At 41.4% G+C, this 21445-nt stretch overlaps 2 protein-coding genes across 2 annotated transcripts; both read right to left on the bottom strand.

Moving 5' to 3' along the window:
* Positions 1–1120: 1120 nt before the first annotated feature.
* Positions 1121–5999, bottom strand: LOC133498853 (zinc finger protein 41 homolog). Its single transcript, XM_061816048.1, has 3 exons — positions 5637–5999; positions 1826–1974; positions 1121–1741 (listed from the first exon to the last, which is right to left on the bottom strand). Exons 1-3 carry the CDS (start codon positions 5812–5814, stop codon positions 1121–1123), a joined length of 948 nt encoding a protein of 315 aa, XP_061672032.1. The 5' UTR covers positions 5815–5999.
* A 1042-nt stretch (positions 6000–7041) lies between these two features.
* LOC133498854 (zinc finger protein 37-like) lies at positions 7042–19078 on the bottom strand. The gene is made up of 5 exons (XM_061816050.1): positions 18823–19078; positions 16687–17412; positions 13826–13831; positions 13502–13726; positions 7042–8842 (listed from the first exon to the last, which is right to left on the bottom strand). The coding sequence occupies exons 1-5, from the start codon at positions 18998–19000 to the stop codon at positions 7824–7826; spliced, it is 2154 nt and encodes a 717-aa protein (XP_061672034.1). The 5' UTR covers positions 19001–19078; the 3' UTR covers positions 7042–7823.
* Positions 19079–21445: the final 2367 nt, after the last annotated feature.

Here is a 21445-nt window from a genome sequence, read left to right on the forward strand (position 1 = left end):
GTCCTTGGACGAAGAATTGACCCCTCCGTGGATATTGCGTAATCCGCGTCACTGACCAATCAGAGGCCAGAGATCCGCATAAACCAAAGCCAGTTTTTGCTCCCGCCATTTTCTCAGACAACATTGCATGGTCCAGTATAGGATTAGTTAGCGTTTTATCGCGCATTTGGGTTATTTAACAAAAAATATGGTTAAGAGGTGTAGTCACGGACTTTGTAATAGTGACGACAGGTATCCTGAAAGGCTAGTTGGTGGAGTTCGATTCGTACCCTTTTCAAAACCGAAGATCCAGTACGAAAAATGCCTTCGATGGATCAAACTTTGTGGAAGACCGCATCATCAACTAAATCCATCTAATATCAACCGGAACACATATGTTTGCACGAAGGTATGCCCTATATTTGATTTTCAATACATGTCTCGTATAAATGAATGAGACGTTCTCCGCTGGCATAACATTGCTACGTGTGAATGATTGAATGAAATCAGAAGCATGGCGTCTCTCTCAGTTAAGAATTTATTGTATTTAGAATCTATAATATATCGTTGATTTGAATGAAATCAGAAGCATGGAGTCTGTCTCAGTTCAAAATGTATTGTATTGTATTTGCCATTTTTACTGTTTGTCTTACGTCAACGCACGTGGCGTGACGTCACTTCAGGAAGCGTGGTTAAGTGCCCTGTACGGAGGGGTCAATTGTAAATCTGATTGGCTAAGCAATGTTTACTTAGGCCAGCACCACTGATTCTCATGACCCAATGGGCAGATTAGACTGACATGGCAACTAATATGATCTGAAATCTGATTGGACAAAATAATCCAACACACACAGTATCTGTACTGCTTTATCTCATTTTTCATGAGGGAAAGTTCTAGCACAAACAGAGCAGTGAGACGGGTTGTCCCCTTTAAGTCTTCTCATGGGGGATTCCATTGCTCATTTTTGAGAGAACGCTTTGTGTTCTCATGTGTCAAAGCATCAATGACTAAACATTTGTTTTCGTGTGTGTTCTCATGTGGTTTACCATGGTTGACTTTATGGTGAACCTTCGACCACAAGTTGAGCAACAAAACGGTTTTTCCCCTGTGTGTGTTCTCATGTGCGTTAACATGTTTCCCTTAGAAACAAATCTTTTCCCACAAGTTGAGCAACAAAAGGGTTTTTCTCCTGTGTGTGTTGAGTAAAAATCCTTTACCACAAACTGAGCAACGAAAGGGTAATACTCCTGTATGTTTTTTCATGTGTGTGACCAAAATTCGCTTTGCAATGAATCTTTTGCCACAGACTGAGCAACTAAAAGGTTTTTCCCCTGTGTGTATTCTCATGTGTATTGCCACATAGTCGTTTCGGGAGAATCCTTTCCCACATAGTGAACAATTAAAGGGTTTCTCTCCCGTGTGTGTTCTCATGTGGGTTTTCATGCTGGGCTTTGAAGTGAATGTTTTACCGCAGGTCAAGCAACAAAAGGGCTTTTCTCCTGTGTGTGTTTTCATGTGTCGAATTAAATTTGTTTTACCAAACCTTTTACCGCAAATTGAGCAGGTAACCTGACTAAAACACCTTTTCTGATTGCTGATTGTTGGTGGCTTTCTAAAGCATTTCAGGTCCTTGTCGTCACCTTCGCAGTATGCATCGCTCCTCGACGGTTCTTCTATGTCATCATTGTTGGACAGCGGAGTGACAAGGTTGTCTGGCGGCAGTCCTCCACAGCGTTCTTCACTTAGGCTGCAATGATGACTCTGTGACAACACGGATTTATTGTTTTCATAGTTTTCATTCCCCGCAGAAACACCACTCAGTGGCAGCACGCCGATATCAGCCACCTCCTCTTCCTCTTTAACACGAGAAGGGTGTGGATCCTCCTTTTCCTCTTTATCCTGGGGGTCCTCCCAGTCTTCTTGCTTTAAACTGGAGCACCCCAATTGTGGTTGAGGGGGGAGTTTTTCCTCATGACCAATCAGCTGCTGGACATCTGCAGGAGGACAAAACCAGTTTAGATCCCCACAGGTCGGATATATTGTAATATGAGACTCTCAGCATGAAGTTGATAAGAAGACATAAGGCCGGGTCCAACACCTTGATGAGGGCCAGTGGAATGATGTGCGTTGATGTTTTTCTTTATAGCTGAGCCCAAAAACAAAAGACTTTTTACATTTGTTATCACACATAGTGCCTGCATATGTTTTATTTCCAACCACTTTGTAAAAACATTTATTTCCTTTTCAGAAAATGTAGCTATATAAAAACATGGCCACGTGACTGCCAATCCGTTTTCATGCTGGAGAGTACCGACAGAGCTTGTGCACCTACGTCATAAAATCACGTGACTTTTGTTTATGTCGCCATATTGCCGGTCTAACAAAGCCTTGTTCATTACTAAGTCGGTTGGAGATGACAGGAAAATATGTCCGTTAGACATTTACTGTAGAAGGTGAAAATAAACAAAGGTATGTGGAAAAATTTGATAAACTCGGCATTGGGGACCCATGTGTATTTTTCTTCTTTTTTTTTCATCCTTTCATGTCATTTTGATGCGGGTCTTTTGTGATGCGGAATTCCGGAATGTTCCAAGGAGTGCCTAAATAAGGACGAGAAGGACCGTCTACTGAACTTCTTACCACCACTCTTTGGACAGGTAGACAAGCACACGCCACACTGCCTTCTGCCTTTTGTCCCTGGACATTTCTGGATATTTATTGACTGAATATTCGCTCGAAAGAACATTTGCCTGGTTGTACAACTCTGGTGTCTATTTGTACCTTGCAACTGCTTGGTTCTACATCTATTTTCTGTTAGTTGTTTTATCGGTTTTGTGTTGTGTGATTAAATTGTCTTAAACGCAATACAACTGCTTTGTCATATTTGGCTAGTTTGAGCAAGGGGATTTTAGTCTAAATTCACACGTTACAAATGTCAGTCGATGTTTTCGCCAATAAGAAATTGGACTGTTAATTGGCTTCCGCGTGTCTTGGACAACCGGATGTACACATGTATCTGGTGAGTAAATCATCGAGATTTACATGGAAGAGTTTGAAAGCGTATGAAAGACTGGACGCATACAAATATACTTCGTTGCTGGATCTGTTCCCATCAGGAATAAATCCCACATAGTGACGGCGGGTTGACGGCTCGTGAACGTGGAAGCCTTTGGCCACACGTTAACCTTTGCCGGAATCAATCAATCTTTTCAGCTAGTATTCAATACAAATATCAATATTTAAATAAATGACCCCTGGTATTACACAAACTATGATTGGAAAAAAAAAAAAAAAAAAGGACGGAGTCGTCTCCAAGGAACGTACACGGAAGCGATTGCAGCCATCAACCTCCGTAAACCTCTGCGACAGTTTTTTTTAATACGCATTGTTCTCAACTGAGCCAACTTGGCGTCATAAATACTTCTTGGGAATTTGAGATTGAGAAGAAGAATGCCTACCTGAAATGAAGTGATCGCTACACAGTCATTCGATCACTGATATTCCATAGAATGATATTTTTGAATATCTGTGTCGTCTGTTGTGACAACCAACAGCACAACAGGTCTCTGGTATTGTAAATATTCTCCTCCGGTTCAATGTCTCCCACAATGTCCAGCAGCTCTGTTTGACTGGCAATATGGCGCCGTGAAAATGGTGATGTCATGTGCTCGAGCTCTATACTGTATTAGTGATCCGCAAACTGATAACTGTTCTTGCAACTAGGCAAATGGCTGCCATCTTGGTGTAAAAAACATGGAATGTGCACCATAAATACCTCTAAAATGTGAAAGTGTGAAACTGGCATTCATTTCACATTATATCAATCTTTTTTGGAGTAATGGGGAAAAAAATAGCTGCATGGAGTACAACTGCTGAGCACATCTGCCTCTAAATTGTGAGGACCCGGGTTCAAATCAGACCTCGCTTGTGTGGACTTTGTAAGTTTTCCCTGTGGCAATGTGTTTTCTCTCTGGATACTCCAGTTTACTCCCACATCCAAAAACAAACTGCATAGTAGCTGTAGACAAAGCAACGTACTGTACCACAGCAATGTCATCATTAAAATGATACAAGCACAGCGGACGACTGCGACATCCTCGCAAGCCTCGTGCATAAACCCAAGAAACACGGCTTAATGTCCCAAAACTGTCCCCAATAATCACCAAAATGTCTGCAAACATTTGTCCTTATTGCAGCTCCGATGTCTGAAATTATTATGATAGGCCCAATATTTTAGATGTTCAACTTTTGGATCCATCCAAATCCTAAATACTGAGCCGACTGTTATATTGTCATCGGTGTAAGCACATGCATTTCAGGTGAAGATCTGTGAAAGTTTTGGCACATTAAGGGATGTAACGCTTAATATCAGCCAGGAGACGCCCTCTTCATCCGAAGTAAGGACAAACCAGCAGCCAAGTTCTCGTGTAACTCTTTCCAAAGGTCTTAGCAGTACAGTATTTGTGATGGACTCAATGCAAAATCGAACTAACATCCATCCATCCATCCATCCATCCATTTTCTTTCCCATTCATCCTCACATGCTGGAGCCTATCCCAACTGTCAACGGATGGGAGGCAGGGTACACCCTGAACTGATTGCCAGCCAATCGCAGGGCTTGAACTAACATTGATAAAAGGATTTGCAAGAACTCCACGTGGGATGATGTGGCTTTTTTATTCCTCAAAGTGCTGCAACGGTCAAAACTTTCAACAAGCCTTCCATTATGTCTCATAATCCCTGTTTCCACTTGTTTTTGTTTAGAAAAAAAATATCATACTTTTAATCCAGACATGGCGGCACGGTGGATCAGTTGCTAAAGCGTTGGCCTCACAGTTCTGAGGACCCGGGTTCGATCCCAGCCCCGCCTGTGTGGAGTTTGCATGTTCTCCCTGTGCCTGGGTTGGTTTCCTCCGGGCACTCCGGTTTTCTCCCACATCCCCAAAACATGCAACATTAATTGGACACTCTAAATTGCCCCCAGGTGTGATTGTGAGTGCGAATGGTTGTTCGTCTGTATGCGCCCTGCGATTGGCTGGCAAACAGTTCAGGGTGTACCCCGCCTCCTGCCCGTTGACGGTTGGCATAGCTCCAGCACTCGACCCTCGTGAGGATAAGGATAAGCGGCAAAAGAAAATGGATGACTGGATGGATAATCCAGACATACATGGATGTTCAGAAAGGAAATGTCGTCGCCTTCTGCCATTGACGTTCCAGGCTGTGATAGGCTGATATGTCCAAAATGTGGGCGGTCAAAATCTTCAGAAAACGAGTCATAACATTCCATTTCTCATGCTTTTTAGAATATATCCACTTTTTGATCATATTACTGGAGATGCATGCGTGTTTTTTTTTGGTCGTTTTATCTCTTTGTTTTCAAATGCCTTTAAAAGCACATTGAGTTACCTCGTGTGTGAAATGCGCTATACAAATAAATTTGCTTTGCTTTGCTTTAGAGTCTATTTTGAAGCAATCGAGTAGTTTTGTTACTTTGTTTCGCTCCACGTACCTTCGTTAGAATAAGGTGTTGACATTGTTAGTCGGCGCCCACTTAACTGTTTCGGTTCGCCTTTTGGAGGCTCCTAAGTGTAGTTTTAACGTCCTTATTAGTTACATAAAACGTTGTCACTGTCAGGTGGGCGTTATATGTACAGACCTTCGACGTGTATCACAACTTGGGTCTTGCAAACGGCTTCCAGTTGTCGTCGGTGTCGCTCGGTCTCCTCTCTCCCTCGACGAAGTTGCTCCTCGTACGACGCGATCGTTCTTTCAAAGAGCAGGAAGATTTCATCGGCGGCAGCAATCAGTCGCTCCCTGACCAACTCCTTCAACATGGTGATGTTGTAGATCAACGCGGATGCAAGAACACAAATTGAACACACAGCACAGGGCGGTCTTTCCCGGGTTTCTTTTCTTCTTCTCGATTCTTCGACGCTCTTCTCAGGAAGTCGGGAGAAGCAATCCAAACGCCACCTTGCGGCTGTTTAGCGGAAGTCCAAAAGAGATTCTGCAGGGGTCACCAACCAACCTTTTGGCAACTGGCTGATTCATCCCGAAGGCGCCTAGTTTGATGCACACTTGTGAGAATAAAACATTTGCACTAATGACCTTTGGTTGTATGTTATTATCAATCGGTTGGTATATCGTTCCACATGAAGATGCCGATCATATTCCTCACAATAATAAGCAACAATGGGGTCAGACACAGATAAAAGTTAGTATGCAATTTCTACAAAGGTCTACAAGTATTTTTAAAAACAGGAAATCACAATGTCATCTCCACAGGGCTTCGGCCACAGGCACCATCAGAGCACCCTCAAGAATCACAAGGGTAGTCAGCCCCACACCTCTTTGAAAAATAGCTCATCAATGATGGGACATTGTGATTTCCCAAACCCCCCCAAATTCTACATATAGTACCTGTAACTTCTTAGAAGAGGTGTGACAAACCAGTTTTCACTGTGGGCCACATGGAAGCTAAGGTCTCCCTTCACGGGCTTGTTATTGTTGAAACTGTTTTTGTTTTTTCCAAGGTTTTATTAGTTAGCCAAAAATCACAATTATATAGATCTCTCAATTTTAAGGTCAGGGTTCCGTTCACATCAGATACAGTATGGGAACAAAATGCTAAATATTATATATTATTGTCTTTTGTCTAAATGGGAACGTATTCAATATTTCAAATGAAAAATCAACAGCTACAGTCTTTTAAGCGCAACAATGAGTCTTTTTTTTTCCACTAACAATGCTGACAGGTGTTACAGTGATGTTTTCAACATTGTGAATTATACAAGAAAAACACCATCTAAAGAGTTCTTGGCTATCAAATTATTTCATTCAATGAAAAAAAAATCTCATGTACAGCTAAAGATATGAGCAGCCATGTGGTTAGAGTGCTAGGTTGTTACTTTTCTTTGACTGACTTATAATAAATAGCGGAGAACCCTAAAATGACTAAATAATTATGTAATTGCCCTCCACTTATCAGGATCATTTTATTGTTAGTATGCTGTCCTTGTGGCTCAGCTAGACAATAAGAATATGGTTCCTCCCCAAAACTGTGAAGTTTTATTTTTGATGATATTTATTGAAATTGCAACTTGAACAACAACAGTACATATTGGTTATGAAACACAGTTGAAAAGAAACAACAAATGGATGCAACATGAATAAACGTAGACTCACAGGTAAACGTGTGAGTCATTACTCCAGCTCACCTCAGGTTTTCGACTCGCTAACTTGCTAAGATACTGGATTTAAAAAAAAACAAAAACATGAATGATGCAAGAGAGCTGAAAGAAGTCAATTATTACACTCACTCGATTGATTACAAAGCGATGCTCAGGTAGACGACATGTCCTGCAGTTCACATCAATTGTCACAGATTTTTTTTTTGTAGTTACAGTCAGCACGGCCGCCGTTTTGTAAGCATGAATTCTGCAATCAACGCTGCATGTCGGTCTTGTGAGTGACTTAGCCAATGAGTGCATTTGCTGTGAATCAGTGTGTTCATTTCCTGTAACAAGGAAGGGAAATTAGAGCTGGTGTATCCAAGCTAAGCGACATCTATGCTTTAACCCAAAACTAAATTTAAAAAAGGACATTTGCACATCATTTTTTACCGAGACAAGACCTAAATGATATTGAGGCACTTTTAAAACTACAACATATGTGCACAACATTGTGAATATTGTGACTTTCCAACAGTTTACCATTCAAAAGACAGGGGTGATTAACTGCCGAGGTAAGAAGGATTTATAAGACTTTTGAAATGGAATAAAAACAGTATATGGTCAGCTTTGGATGTCTTCGCTCTCCAGGGACTATTGTAAAAACTCTATTCTTACTTGTGTATCCGCATATGTAGAGTCAAGCTGTTGCGATGAGTATAGCTTTCGCCGCACTCTAAACAATGGAAAGGTTTTTCCCCTGTGTGTATTCTCATGTGTGTTGCCATACTTGAACTTACACTGAATGTTTTACCGCATATTGAACAACGATAGGGTTTTTCTCCTGTGTGTCTTCTCATGTGTACTTCCATACCTTCTTTTCGCGAGAAATGTGTCCCGCAAACTGAGCAACCAAAGGGTTTTTCCCCAGTGTGTGTTCTCATGTGGAAGTCCAGATTTTCCTTTCGACCGAATGTTTTACCGCAAACTGAGCAACTGAAGGGTTTTTCTCCTGTGTGCGTTTTCATGTGTCTTGTTCGGTGCCCTTTCTGAGTAAATCTTTTATCACAAATTGAGCATTTGAAGATTTCTTTACGTTTTCTGTGTTTTTTGCATTTTGGAGTCATCTTTTTGCCAGGACTGTTTTTGACTTTGCTCTTTTTGGCAGGATTCTTTGTGACAGGATTCTTTGTGACAGGGCTCTTTGTGACAGGGCTCTTTGTGACAGGGCTCTTTGTGACAGGGCTCTTTGTGACAGGGTTCTTTGTGACAGGGTTCTTTGTGACAGGGCTCTTCTCGACAGAGCTCTTTTCAACCGACCTGGTTTTGACAGACCTGGTTTTGAATGAACTCTTTTTGACAAGACTCATCTTCTTTTTTGAGCATTCCGGCTGTTCGCTGTCACCCTCACAATCCGTGTCGCTCCGCAAACGATCTTCCGTGTGGTCACTTTGTGGAGGCGCAGCCAAGGGGGTGTCTGTTGGTTGTTCTCCACTCTGGTGTCCACTCATACCATCAAAAGGAAGCTGCGACGGCTGAGGTGGTGTCTTTTTAGATTCTTCCACAGATATGTCTGATATTGGCAATACAGCGACATTGGCCTCGTCCTCTTCCTTTTCAACATTTTTGGGCTGTGGCTCCTCCTGCAGCTGAGTGGGAACTTCTTCCTGAGGAGTAATCAGCCTTTGAAGATCTACAGGATGCCAGCAACATAAACACAGTTCAGCTCATATGATGTGTGGTAACAGTGAGACTGGTTAAATTGATGATTTTCCATACAGAAATACGGCAACTTTCAGCTATATTCTTGCCCAACCTAAACACCATAGGTTAAAGGGGAAATCCAGTGGTTTGCATTAAGAGTGCATCCAATAGGTCGTGTAATATATATACTATCTTGACAATGTGATGTTAAATACTCTCTCATTTAACCGTGTTTTGAGAAGATTTTGACCGACAATTACAAATTTTCAGGGGCACTGCCATTTTCACAAGTCACATGACCTACTGGGCGTATGTGACGTGTCACATGCCGTTCTAAACGCTCAATTACATGGTACACAGTTACGCCGATAATGGACTTTGCATTCTTCCTTGAACATCGGGAGTGACATTTTGTTATTCAAAGATGGTATCAACAGCTCTTAATTGAAAACAAAGAAATCTGGGACATTTGGAAGGGATTTATTGCAATTCATGTAAATTTGTACATATATAGCCACAGGTTTTTGTTTCAAATACAGTGGGTAACTGTTACAAGTAGAACTAAACACAATTTTCAGGGTACAGACAGCTTGACATGTTCGATGGAGATTGAGACAATAAAATTTTGAAGTACAATTGGTTTGTTTGTCTTTGCACTTACTTGACATTGGGTACAGCACATTTATATGGTTAAAAACGTTGTGATAAGGCCAGACAAAAATAATGTTGTGTTTCCAGTAACATAGACTAAGAAAACTAGTGTCAGTAGGTAGGTAGGTCGGGATTTTTTTTTTTTTTTTTTATTTATTACTTTTGAGGAGGTGTTGGCAGCTTCCAGTATGCTTTCTCTTGTGTGACAGTCTTTGTGAGTCCCGTATCGTGACATTGGCTTCAACCCAAAACAGCAGCAGTCACTCATATTTGAAAAATGTACGGGCGTGGTCAGTCATGCTCACAGATAAAGTTGCGGGTGTGATTAGGGATGGAATCTCAAGACCTTAAAATAACGTACTGGATTAATATAACATAACTGTAAATTAAAAATAAAAACACATAACTAAAACGGAAAAAAATTCAAACTCAGAAATGGTAATTTCCCATTTTAACTGATATTCGTAGAACATGATATAAAATGGTACTTGAAATTTTTCATCTATAAAAATTCTTGATCTGACGAACTTCATCTGAAGAAAAGTTAAATGCACTAGCCTGTCAAGGAATAAACATGTTCTATACCGTGAATGTTTTGAAAATGCTGAAAGTTTAGTTCAACATTATCGGCGTTTGTGGCAACAAGCTAGCGATACATTGCAACAAACATTCCTGTCACCAATCATGATGTGATGTTGTGTGGCCCACCACCGCATCACCGCGTAAATAGGCGAGAACGCGCCTTTATGTGCATGCGCTCGACGTATTGGCCATACCTGAATCAAGCGATGAGATGGATGATAGTCTAACGTCTTTTTTTACACCGTCACACCGCCTCGCAATCGACGCAATGAGCAATTCTGGTGTAACCGAATTTCCTTTGACATGGCTCATGATGTTGATGACTTTCGACATATGTGCGCTCGCAGTACGTGAAGCAGCTCTGAACATGCGCTTTCAGCCGAACGTCCGTACACGCTCAGTACGGTTAACTTGCATTTCCTGTTTCCGGGTGAATACCGGTTGTTTTGGAGCAGGCTTGTTTAGTTCACGTTTATGAAATAAAAACGTAAATTAATGTCAAGACTACACAAAAATAAGCAATGTCTTTCAATATCTACTTTTTCTACTTGTAACAAATTTTACGTGCATGATTTTTCGTGTTCCACTCTGCAGATTTCTGATCACGGAGGCACGCGGTCACAAGCGTCAAATATGGGTGACTGCAGCAGTGCTGCAACATGTGAACAAGCTTCTCCCAGACCAGCCTTGCACTTGCAATGTGCAGCAACAATTTCCCCATTTTGTTCAGCAATCACCTAAGGCCAAATGGGCTTTTCTCGCAATGCTTGGGAATGGAGAACCTGTAAAGATAATATTGGAGTTTTTAACATACATGCGTGTATACATGTAATAAGTATCATGCACATTTAATTAATATTAGTGAATATTTTCACCTATCATAATTGTAGCAAATGAAAATTTCACAAAAGAATGTAGGCTAGAGAAATTTACATTTTATTGAAAAAAGTTGTCTATTTCAAATATGATTTTGAAAATATATGTAGTGCAAAGAGACGGAAACAACAAAAATAAATTAATTATACTCTTTCCTACATGGTGTTACTTAAATGTCAAATTATAAGTTGCAAATGATCATTAAATTACTCTTGGCCTCACAAACATTACATACATTTAAATGTACATGAATTAAATCATTGGATTTGCTAAAAAGCTGTAGTGGGAATGTCTAAATTGAACTGAGAAAAGTCACAATGTAATGAAATATAGATCATATGAAATGTAAATACTGACCTTTCCACTGACTAGTTGGTATCCATTTCTGACAACAGCTCCCACATTGCGAACCCAGCCACACACAAACTGATTGTATGCATCCATGCTCTTGTAAACTTTCAGGTGATCCATGGTACAAACACTTGGAGTGAAGATAAAATAGTTCACAATGTTGAGGTAAGTTACAGCTGGATAGTATTTCACATCTGTTTTCCATTCCTGTTTGGGTAACTCGTAGGGGTTAACTCCATCAACCACAGCAAGATTCTCCTTGTAACGATTCCTTTCGACAGCTGGCAGGGTGTCAACATGTTTACACTTGGCAGAAGTTCCTGCCATGCCTGGCTAGATCATGGAGATCAAACTCCAAACGAAAAAAACGGCAATGAAACGATATAAAAACTGACTACACCTAAAGCACTCGAACTGCCCGGGGGTTTGTTTGTCTTCCAATATGGCAGGAAATGAATGCGCATGTTCGGCAATGACGTCAGTCGCAGCCCTCTTTTGCAGTGATTCCCAAACAGTGTGCCGGGCTACATTAGTGTGCTATGAGCACTCTTCAGGTGTGGCGTGGAAAGTCATTACATTTTATGTAATGGCTTAAAAAAAAAAAAAAAAAAAGAAATAATGTATCTTTATTCATCTATTTATGCCAGAGAGGCACAATGACAGAAAGAACAAAAAAATCCTCATCTATTTGATGGCAGGAAGTACATACAGTAATTAATCGATCCATTTTTGGTGACATTTACTTTTGTTGGTGTGCCGTGGGATTTTTCAATTGTAAAATATGTGCCTTGGCTCTATAAAGGTTGGAAATCACTGCTCTACAGGATACCAGCTGAAAAGACCAGAAAAGATCGATGGATTTCGGTAATTAAACATGATGGATGGAGCCAAACCAAATACTCACGTCTGTGGAGCAATCACTTCATTTCAGGTAGGAATTATTCTTCTCAATCTCAAATTACCAAGAATTATTTATAATGCCAAATTGGCTCATTTGAATTTAAAAAAAAAAAAAAGTGTCGCAGAGAGGTTTAGAGGTTACCGTGGGCGCAATTTGCTTCCATGAGATGCAAATTTTTTTTTTTTTACAATCATAGCTAATGAATGCGAGCTTGTGTAAAACCGGGGGTCATTTATCTAAATATTGGTATTTGTATTGAAAAAAATCCGAGTGGGTCTATCACTATGTGGGATTTATTCCTAATTGAGAACAGATCCAGCAAGAAGTATTTGTATGCATGCAGACTTTTCAACGCTTTCAAACTCTTCTGTGTAAATCTCGACGACATACTCACCAGATACATGTGTACATCCAGTTGTCCAAGACAAGCGGAAGCGGTTAACAGTCCACTTTCTTACCGGTGAATACATTGACTTCGGCATTAAATATGGGTCCTCTATGCGAAGTGTCTCCAATTTATCCACGTACCTTCGCTTATTATCACCTTCTAAATGTTTAACGGTATCGGACACAACTCTGGGTGTCGTGATATGTGCTAAAAGATGTCGTCTCAACGAAATTAACTTGCAACAATGCTTTGTTTGACCGGGAATATGTCGATGTCACGTGATTTCATGACGTATGTGCACAACGGTTAAACAAAGCATTATTTAATGCTAAGTTTGTTGGTCAAAATGCGTATTTGTTTTTGAAAAAAATCCTTAATTGCTCAAGAACTGGTGTCTGGTGACGCTAATCCTTGAGCAACCTTTCTGTTTTATGTTCACTTTTTTTTATCTTTGGTGTCATATATTGCTTTCTATAACACGATTTTACTTTCTAATATAGATAAATGGTCAAATATACAGATTGTATTTATATTTTGATTCGGATAGTACAAGCTCAAGCAGTCACGTGACGGCAGGGCTGTTTTCCCATTGGCTGACTGGGAAAATCGAAATGGCTGCCGTCTGTGCTTTGCTTCTTTCAAACGATCATGAAGCAAACGTGATCATATCACATTTACACATCCAGGTGTTTCGCACCTCATTTTTTTATTTTATTTTTTTACAGAAAATTACTTTTTCTTTTATGGTAAATGCGCCAAAATAAACTGAAGATAATTCTAAACAACCCTAAATATTATGGTCTCGTATTTTTTTCTAAAAGAATAATTAGCATTTTTTTAAACACCCTTACTGGGCGATAAAGTGTTGGCTATGTTAAGTGGAAATCATGCGAGCATACCTTCGATGCTTATGACAATTTGAGTCCTGCAAACAGCTTCAAGTTGCCGCCGGTGTTGCGCCGTCTCCTCTCTCGCTCGACAAAGTTGCTCCTCGTACGACGCGATCGCTGTTTGAAACAGTTCGAAGATTTCGTCCGCCGCCGTCATGAGTCGCTGCCTTACCAAATCTTTCAACATTTTGAGGCTGTACTTAATCGATAACACAGCGTATACAGGTTGAAACTCTTACTTGCTCCTCTTCAAAGCGTTTCTGAGCGCTTCCTTATTCTTCTTTCCTTCTGCCTTTTTCGCACAATGCTTTAGGGGGAGGCAAGGTGCCATACCGCCACCTTGTGGCGGTATTGAAGGTAACATAAAAGAGATCCTGAAGTGTACAATCAGCGGAAACCAGCATTTTTGAAACAGAAAGCTAGCCACATCTTGTGATCCACAGGTGTCAAACTCGAGGCCCGGAGGCCAGATCCAGCCCGCCACTTGATTTTATGTGACCCTACATAAGCATGTTGTGGAAACAATCAGTTTTTTTCATATTCCTCTCGTGATTTTTGTTACACCGTTGACGTCGATGCTGCTCAAGTCACGTGATGCTTTGGGCATCCGAGAGACAAACTCTTTAGTTTATAATAAAACCCATTGAACATCATGCACTCGTCTTGGAGTCCTGCATTTGGGTCTGCCCCCGCACCGACAACTAGCTTCAGCAGCACCACTGGCGGCCCGCCACCGGAGCTCGCTCAGGGCCCGCCTGCCGAAGCGCACTCAGGGAGCTTGCGAGCGGCCTGCCCTCCGGAGCTTGCTCATCAGACTCTGCGTCATTCCTGAACCATCCGAAAAGTCTACATTATTTACAACCACAGGTTCAAATCTGTATGGAAATATTCCTCCGTCTTCCCGATCCACCAATACTGCTATAATACTGCGAGCCTGTTCAGATGCATAACCGATTCACTCCTTTACCTTATCCCATTGCTAAAGAGTCAACTAGTTTCTGCCCATTAGTATTAGGTGTCTCCACCAGCCAGTGTCGCGTGCATTGACGCTAACCTCTGAGAGATTTTTCGCATTAGTCCTAGACACCAGTGTGGGGCGAACACCACTAGCTACTATACTTGGAAAATGAAACATGTCGGCTCCAATAATACAAGGATGAGGCCATCAGAGATTGCAAAGAGGAACATAGCCATGATACAGTCTTGCCATTGGGGAATTGTCTTTGGCCCCTTGCCTGCGAGAGGAAATGATGGGAAATTCAGCAGATTATTCTCGCTTAACCTGTCGCTGGCTAGCTTCTGTAGTGATCAGGGACTGCAATTTGTAGATAACCGGCCATCGTTCTGGAGGACTCCCAGCCAGATGAGGACGAACGGCCTTTTCCCGAAGGGCGTCGGCACTATCAAAGATTAATTAATACTTGATCTTGCCATGACAGTTCTCGCGAAAGCATGTCGTGACACAGGTAACCCGCGAGCCTGTTAGAATGGGTATGGAGTTTGTCAGGTTAAGATTACCTAGCGCTATGATGGACTATAACAACACACGTGGTCCTATATGTAGATTAGCACAATTTACTACATATTTTGATTCACTATCCACTAATGCATTGCAGACTGTTATGCGTTCTACCGAGGTAGTACTGTGTGATGAGTTTAAGCACTCTTCCCCGCTTCATTTTTACCAATTACAAGTTGAGAATTAACTACCAGATTCCTGCCGCATTAATCTCCGGCAGCACCTGTAGCAACTCAAAATATATTACAGGTTCTAGGTGATGCAGTCTTATCAATATTACGACAATGAATACTCTTGGGGCAAATAGCACGAATCAGCCCACCTAAATCTAAATCATTCTCATGAATATCAATCCACTTTGCTCAAAGGCATTGCTATTCAGCCATTTTATCAGTGACCATAATCTTAATATGATTGTTTTTTTTGCTAGAGTTGGTTAAAGTCAAATAAGTAGTTTTTTATTTACAAGGCATCTCATCCAAACTTTGTGAGCGCACGTTGCTTGTTCTGTGCAATTAAACTTGATGTGTTTTACAGTGAAGAAAATAAGTATTTGAACACCCTGCTATATTGCAAGTTTTCCCACTTAGAAATCATGGAGGGTTCTGACATTTTCATCATAGATGCATGTCCACTGTGAGAGAGATCATCTAAGAAGAGAAATCCAGAAATCACAATGTATGATATTTTAACAATTTATTTGTGTGATACAGCTGCAAATAAGTATTTAAACACCTGTCCATCAGCTAGAATTCTGACCCTCAAAGACCCGTTAGTTCACCTTTAAAAATCCACCTTCACATCCTGAATCCGATGCACCTGTGTGAGGTCACTAGCTGCATAAAGACACCAGTCCACCCCATACAATCAGTAAGACTCAAAATTGTAACATAGGCAAAACCAAAGAACTGTCCAAAGACACCAGAAACAAAATTGTATAATTCCACACAGCTGCAAAGGGCTACGGAGAAATTGCCAAGCAGCTTGGTGAAAAAAGGTCCACTGTTGGAGCAATCGTGAGAAAATGGCAGAAGCTAAACATGATGGTCAATCTCAATCGGCGTGGAGCCCCGTGCAAGATATCACCTCGTGGGGTCTCACTGATCCTTAGAATGGTGAGGAATCAGCCCAGGACTACACGACAGGACTTGGTCAATGACCTGAAAAGAGCTGGGACCACCGTTTCCAAGGTGACTGTGGGTAATACACTAGGACGTCATGGTTTGAAATCATGCATGGCACTGAAGGTTCCTCTGCTTGAACCAGCACATGTCAAGGCCCGTTTTAGGTTTGCCAATGACCATTTGGATGATGCAGAGGAGTCATGAGAGAATGTTTTCTGGTCAGATGAGACCAAAATGGAACTTTTTAGCCATAATTCTACTAACCATGTTTGGAGGAAGACAAATGATGAGTTCCATCCCATGAAGACCATCCCTATTGTGAAGCATGGGAGTGGGAGCATCATGCTTTGAGTGTTTTTCTGCACATGGGGAATTCCAGTGGTTTGCATTAACAATGTATCCAATAGGTCATGTAATGTTGTAGGAAGTAAAGTCACCTTGTTCAGTCCAACCCCTCATTTGGAGGGAATGGGTAGGCTAAATTTACAGTTCTTCAGAATAATAGGATTAAAGCAATACATGGTTCAGTGTAACAGAGGATTACTGCAAACACATGATTCTCTCCGTGTTGTGTCCCCGCATGTGTGCATTCAAACTGGACCTATGAGAATAGCATTCGCCACAAACCGAGCAACTAAAGGGTTTTTCTCCAGTATGTGTTCTCATGTGTGTCCTCAAATACGACTTGTGAGAGAATCTTCTACCGCACAATGAGCAAACAAAAGGTTTTTCCCCCGTGTGCGTTGTCATGTGTGAGTCCACATGTTCTTTTCGAGCAAATGTTTTGCCGCAAACTGAGCAACGAAAAGGTTTTTCTCCCGTGTGCGTTCTCATATGTCTAGTCATATGCTGATTTTTTGCAAAACTCTTAGCACAAAATGTACAGCTAAAACGTTTACGCATTTGTAACATGTTCTTTTTGCCAGAGGGTGTCTTCTCTTCAGAGCGTTTCAAGTGATTGCCGTAACCTTCACAGTTTGTCTTGCTGTCGGGGAGAATTTCAGCATTGTTGTCTGACAGTGGCGCCAAGAGTTTCTTTATAAGTGCTCCTCCACAATAATCATCCCTTGGACTGCGACGATGGAGCCGTGTGGATTCAGATGGTTTGCCTTCATCGTCTTCACTCTTCATAGAGATGACAGTTGGTGGCGACTTGCTAATATCAGCCTCTTCCTCCTCCTCCTTTAAGTGAAGGGGATGCGCCTGGTCCGAACTAGAGATCTCGCCGTATGGCTCAGGGGGAAGTGGTTGTTGTTGACCAATCAGCAGCTGGACTTCTGCAGGACACAAATAAAGTTTATATTCTATTCCTACCATGCTGTCAAAAACATTTGTTAAACAAAAACAACGTTGCTCTTGTGTTATAGAATAGTAAACGATACCACATATTGGTGTACAACATAATGATAGACAAGTTTTGGGTTTTTTTGCTATCTGTGAAAAGGTTATGTTAGGTCAGCAATTTGTGCTAATACCCGGTTCCAGGAACTGACTTAAATGGAGTTGTTTTTCCAGCAGGCTCCGGCCTTGTGTGACTAGCCAAAACAAAGGTGTTTTTCAGCAGACTCAATGGCCTTGGGTGTCTAGTCAAATCACTTAGATCTTGTTTTGCCATACTGTATAGCTGCATGTAATTAACCCGAAAGCGGCAACTTTTATTTGTATCTATGTAAAGGCGCCCCACTCTAGTGTGTCTCATATATATAAAAATATGTATACACACACACACACACACACACACACACACACACACACACACACAGTGTCGGACCACAGCCTTTGTCTGTGTCACAGAGCACTCTGTTCATTAAACTTCACAGTGTTTGTCCTATTTCACGCCTCTGGAGTCCAGTTATTGACCGAACCTGGAATTGGACGAACACGCGGAAGGATCCCCAAAAGGCCCTCCTTTCAACAGCTGCTAGTCCCTTTAACCACAAAGACATGGAAAATGAACTCAAAGAGGTAACAACGGTCATAGTACGACAATGTGGAAGTCACTAGACAGACCTTTTCTTTTTTATTTACCACTGTCTGCATTCCTACTTTAGAGTTTTGCTTTCCCAGTCCATAATTAGATGAAACGAGCACTTATTTAACAATAACACTGTGATGCTATCATTGCCCAATTTTGTCAATCCCCTCACAAACCTCGTTTTGTCGGACCATTTCGTGTAAAAGATTCAAGGATTTCAAGAAGTACATTGTGATTCCCCTGTTGCACAGCAAAACTTGTAGACTTGGAGAAGAAGGCAAACTTTGACCACAGAACTTTCACTTTGCTGAATATTTTTCTCACTAAAATGCAAACCATTCCGTTCAGGCAGTCGACTACCGCACACTGTCTTCAAGTATGCTGAAGTCCCCCCCTGGGGAGTTTTTGTTTGCCTCTGTGGTCTTGTGCTTGCTTGTGCGGGATTTACCTGGTCTCTCGTCCCGTGCAGAGCAGGCTTATAGACCTGGTCAAATGTCTTGAGCTCAATTCCGTTGGGAATTGCCGCTTTAGAAATGAATTGACTAGAATTAAATAAGGATCCTATCATGTGACGTCCAGCTCGCATTCCCATTGGATGATTGGGTAACTCAAGATGGCGGCCTTTGGTTCGTTTTGCTACGGATATTTAAATCTCGGGCGCGTGGGAACACAGATGTATAGTAAATTCGAAGAAGACGTTTCGCAAACCAACCTTCGACGCGTAGCAACATTTGCGTCTTGCTAACAGCTTCCAGTTGTTGTCTTTGTCGTTCGTTCTCCTCTTTCGCCCGACAAAGTTGCTCCTCGTACGACGCTATCGTTCGTTCAAAAAGCACGTAGATTTCGTCGGCGGCCGCAAAGAGTCGCTCCCTCACCAACTCTTTCAACATGTTGATCTTGTAGAATGTTAAGCGACCGGACAGTAAAACAATTAGTCCAGCTGATGTATGGGAAGCTACACTAACTTCCGCTCCCCTCTTCTTTTTTTTTTTTTTTTTTTTACAAGCACAGACGTCAAATATACTGCCTTGAGTGACTTTGCCGAGTGATTGAATGCGTAAGCCCGTTCGCCATGTTGAATGTGTCAAATTTGCTCTGAAGTGTAAACTAAGCTCAAAGTGATGCTTCTCATTCACATGAACACCAAAATGTTTGGGAAATTGGCACCAAACACTTAAAACTGACACACAGAAGTGTACCATTTCACCTTTAAGTTTATGATGATGACTGTTACCTCCCATGTGTATTTCAATATTAATTGTAACAGTACCAGTGTTACATACATTGGTAGCTGTGAACAATCACAGAAACGTAAGTCAAGTGTACTTGTGTAGCCCTCATCACAAAAGTGTCAAAGCGCTTCACAGGCCCACAGTTGACAAAAATTAGCAACATCATCTGTTCTGAAGACTCCAAGTGGGCAAAGTCTAATCCTGCCATTTGGAGGAAAGTAAACCTTCAGCAGAAACCACAGATGAATGGATACCCCTTCTGGGATAACCAGGTTGCAATCTGTGTCGAGTGGGCAACATTCATCACAAAGTATTTCATGGTGCTGTACAATGTTTTGATGAAATAGCATCGGAGTCCATTTAATGATATTTAGCACCACACCTTCAGAAAAGTGTTTCTTTGTTCCCATTAATCCTAACACATCCTAAACCCCCTTAAACCTTAATCTCAGCTGTAAACATAACCATAACAAACTTGCTTTTTACATTTTTTTTTCCAGACTCTAAGCGGCAACTTGCCGACATCAGCCTGGGACTCGTTTGAACACTGACCTGCATCAATGTTGAATTACTTTTGGTGCAACTTCCATTTTGGCACCTCCCTTGGTTTTAACACTTTTGGTCACATCAGTAACAGTAAGTAACAGTAAGGGAACAACAATATAAAAAAAAGACTACACTTTGTGTAAGTGGCACGGTGGTGCAGCTGGTAAAGTGTTGGCCTCACAGTTCTGAGGTCCCAGGTTCGATCTCGGCCCCGGCTGTGTGGAGTTTGCATGTTATCCCCGTACCTGTGTGGGTTTTCTCCGAGCACTCCAGTTTCCTCCCAAAAACATGCAACATTAATTGGACACTTTAAATTGCCCCTAGGTGTGATTCTGAGTGCGACTGTCTCTCTGTCTATGTGCCCTGCTGGCTGGCAACCAGTTCAGGGTGTACCCGCACTCCTGCCTGGTGATACTTGGGGATAGGCTCCAGCACTCCCTGCGACCCTTGTGAAGATAAGTGGAAAAGAAAAGGGATGCACTATGTTCAGTATTTTAACAGGCTGGAATTTGATTATTTTTACCACTTTTTATCCCTTACTTAATATGTTCTATGTAGGGACACAAAAATTGTGACATCATATTACGACATCATATTATGGCCCTTTGCTTTTGCATTCAATGTGTATGCTTACAGGACACTTATTCAGGTCGCCATAACCATATGGTTCCTTGTCAAAGTCCTTATTCCTGTGTATTTATTGAATTTGCACACTGTGAAATGAAAGCTACAAACCCATATTGGTTGTAATCATGTTGTATTGAACACTTTGACAATAATGCACAGTGTAGGGGACTGGCTAGCAAGAATTTATTTGTTTTAGTCAGGTCTCCGTGGAAATGATAGACAGCCTGTAAAGGTGGCCGCAATTCATTGTTAGCTAAATACGTCAATCTCTATAATGTGGGCGCCCTAATCATTTATTAATTTGTGTTTAATTGTACATTTGTTATTGAAGTGTACCAATTCCTTTGTCTTGAGCATCGAGGGTGACACCACAGTGTCTTGTTCGCCTTAGCCATTACGTGTTGCACCAGAATGTGTTAAGAGTGTTATTACGGGATGTGAATTACGGGTCATCATTCACTGAGTCGGATATTTTATTCGATTGGATGTAGGGAGAGTTTTCTTTCAGAGTAAGAACATAATGAACGAAAGTTTTATGTTAACTTGTTTGATGTTAATAACTTTTGTGTTTTTCATAATTTGTAATGCACTCATCTTGTTGGGGTTCCTTAAAAATCTGTATTTTTTTCTTTCGCTCAAAAAGAAGCACCCACACACTTGAAGTGTGAAACCCAAATTCAGTATATATGTTCTTGTTTAGGCAGCATGCTGGAATGTCTGGTTAGGGCCTTGGCCTCACAGTTCTGAGGACCGGGTTCGAATCCTGGCCTCACGTGTGTGGACTTTGCATGTGTTCCACATGCCTGCGTGGGTTTTCTCTGGGGACTCCAGTTTCCTCCCACATCCCAATAACATGCATTCATTGGAGACTCTAAATTGTCCCTACATGCGAGTGGAAATCACTTTGTGTTTACGTGACCTGCGATTGGC

This window comes from Syngnathoides biaculeatus, chromosome 4 (genome assembly GCF_019802595.1).
Source record: "Syngnathoides biaculeatus isolate LvHL_M chromosome 4, ASM1980259v1, whole genome shotgun sequence".
In the NCBI taxonomy this organism is placed as follows: domain Eukaryota; kingdom Metazoa; phylum Chordata; class Actinopteri; order Syngnathiformes; family Syngnathidae; genus Syngnathoides; species Syngnathoides biaculeatus.

What these genes read in the sequence shown, in the direction of transcription:
- LOC133498853 (XM_061816048.1), bottom strand. Translation starts at nt 5,814, where the DNA reads ATGTTGAAGGAGTTGGTCAGGGAGCGACTGATTGCTGCCGCCGATGAA. An exon ending in AGTTGTGATACACGTCGAAG is followed by an intron (nt 1,975 to 5,636) that starts GTCTGTACATAT and finishes GTCCTCCTGCAG; the next exon opens with ATGTCCAGCAGCTGATTGGT. An exon ending in GTGTTAAAGAGGAAGAGGAG is followed by an intron (nt 1,742 to 1,825) that starts GTGGCTGATATC and finishes GTGTTGTCACAG; the next exon opens with AGTCATCATTGCAGCCTAAG.
- LOC133498854 (XM_061816050.1), bottom strand. Translation starts at nt 19,000, where the DNA reads ATGTTGAAAGAGTTGGTGAGGGAGCGACTCTTTGCGGCCGCCGACGAA. An exon ending in AATGTTGCTACGCGTCGAAG is followed by an intron (nt 17,413 to 18,822) that starts GTTGGTTTGCGA and finishes TGTGTCCTGCAG; the next exon opens with AAGTCCAGCTGCTGATTGGT. An exon ending in AATTGTCATAAGCATCGAAG is followed by an intron (nt 8,843 to 13,501) that starts GTATGCTCGCAT and finishes GGCATCCTGTAG; the next exon opens with ATCTTCAAAGGCTGATTACT.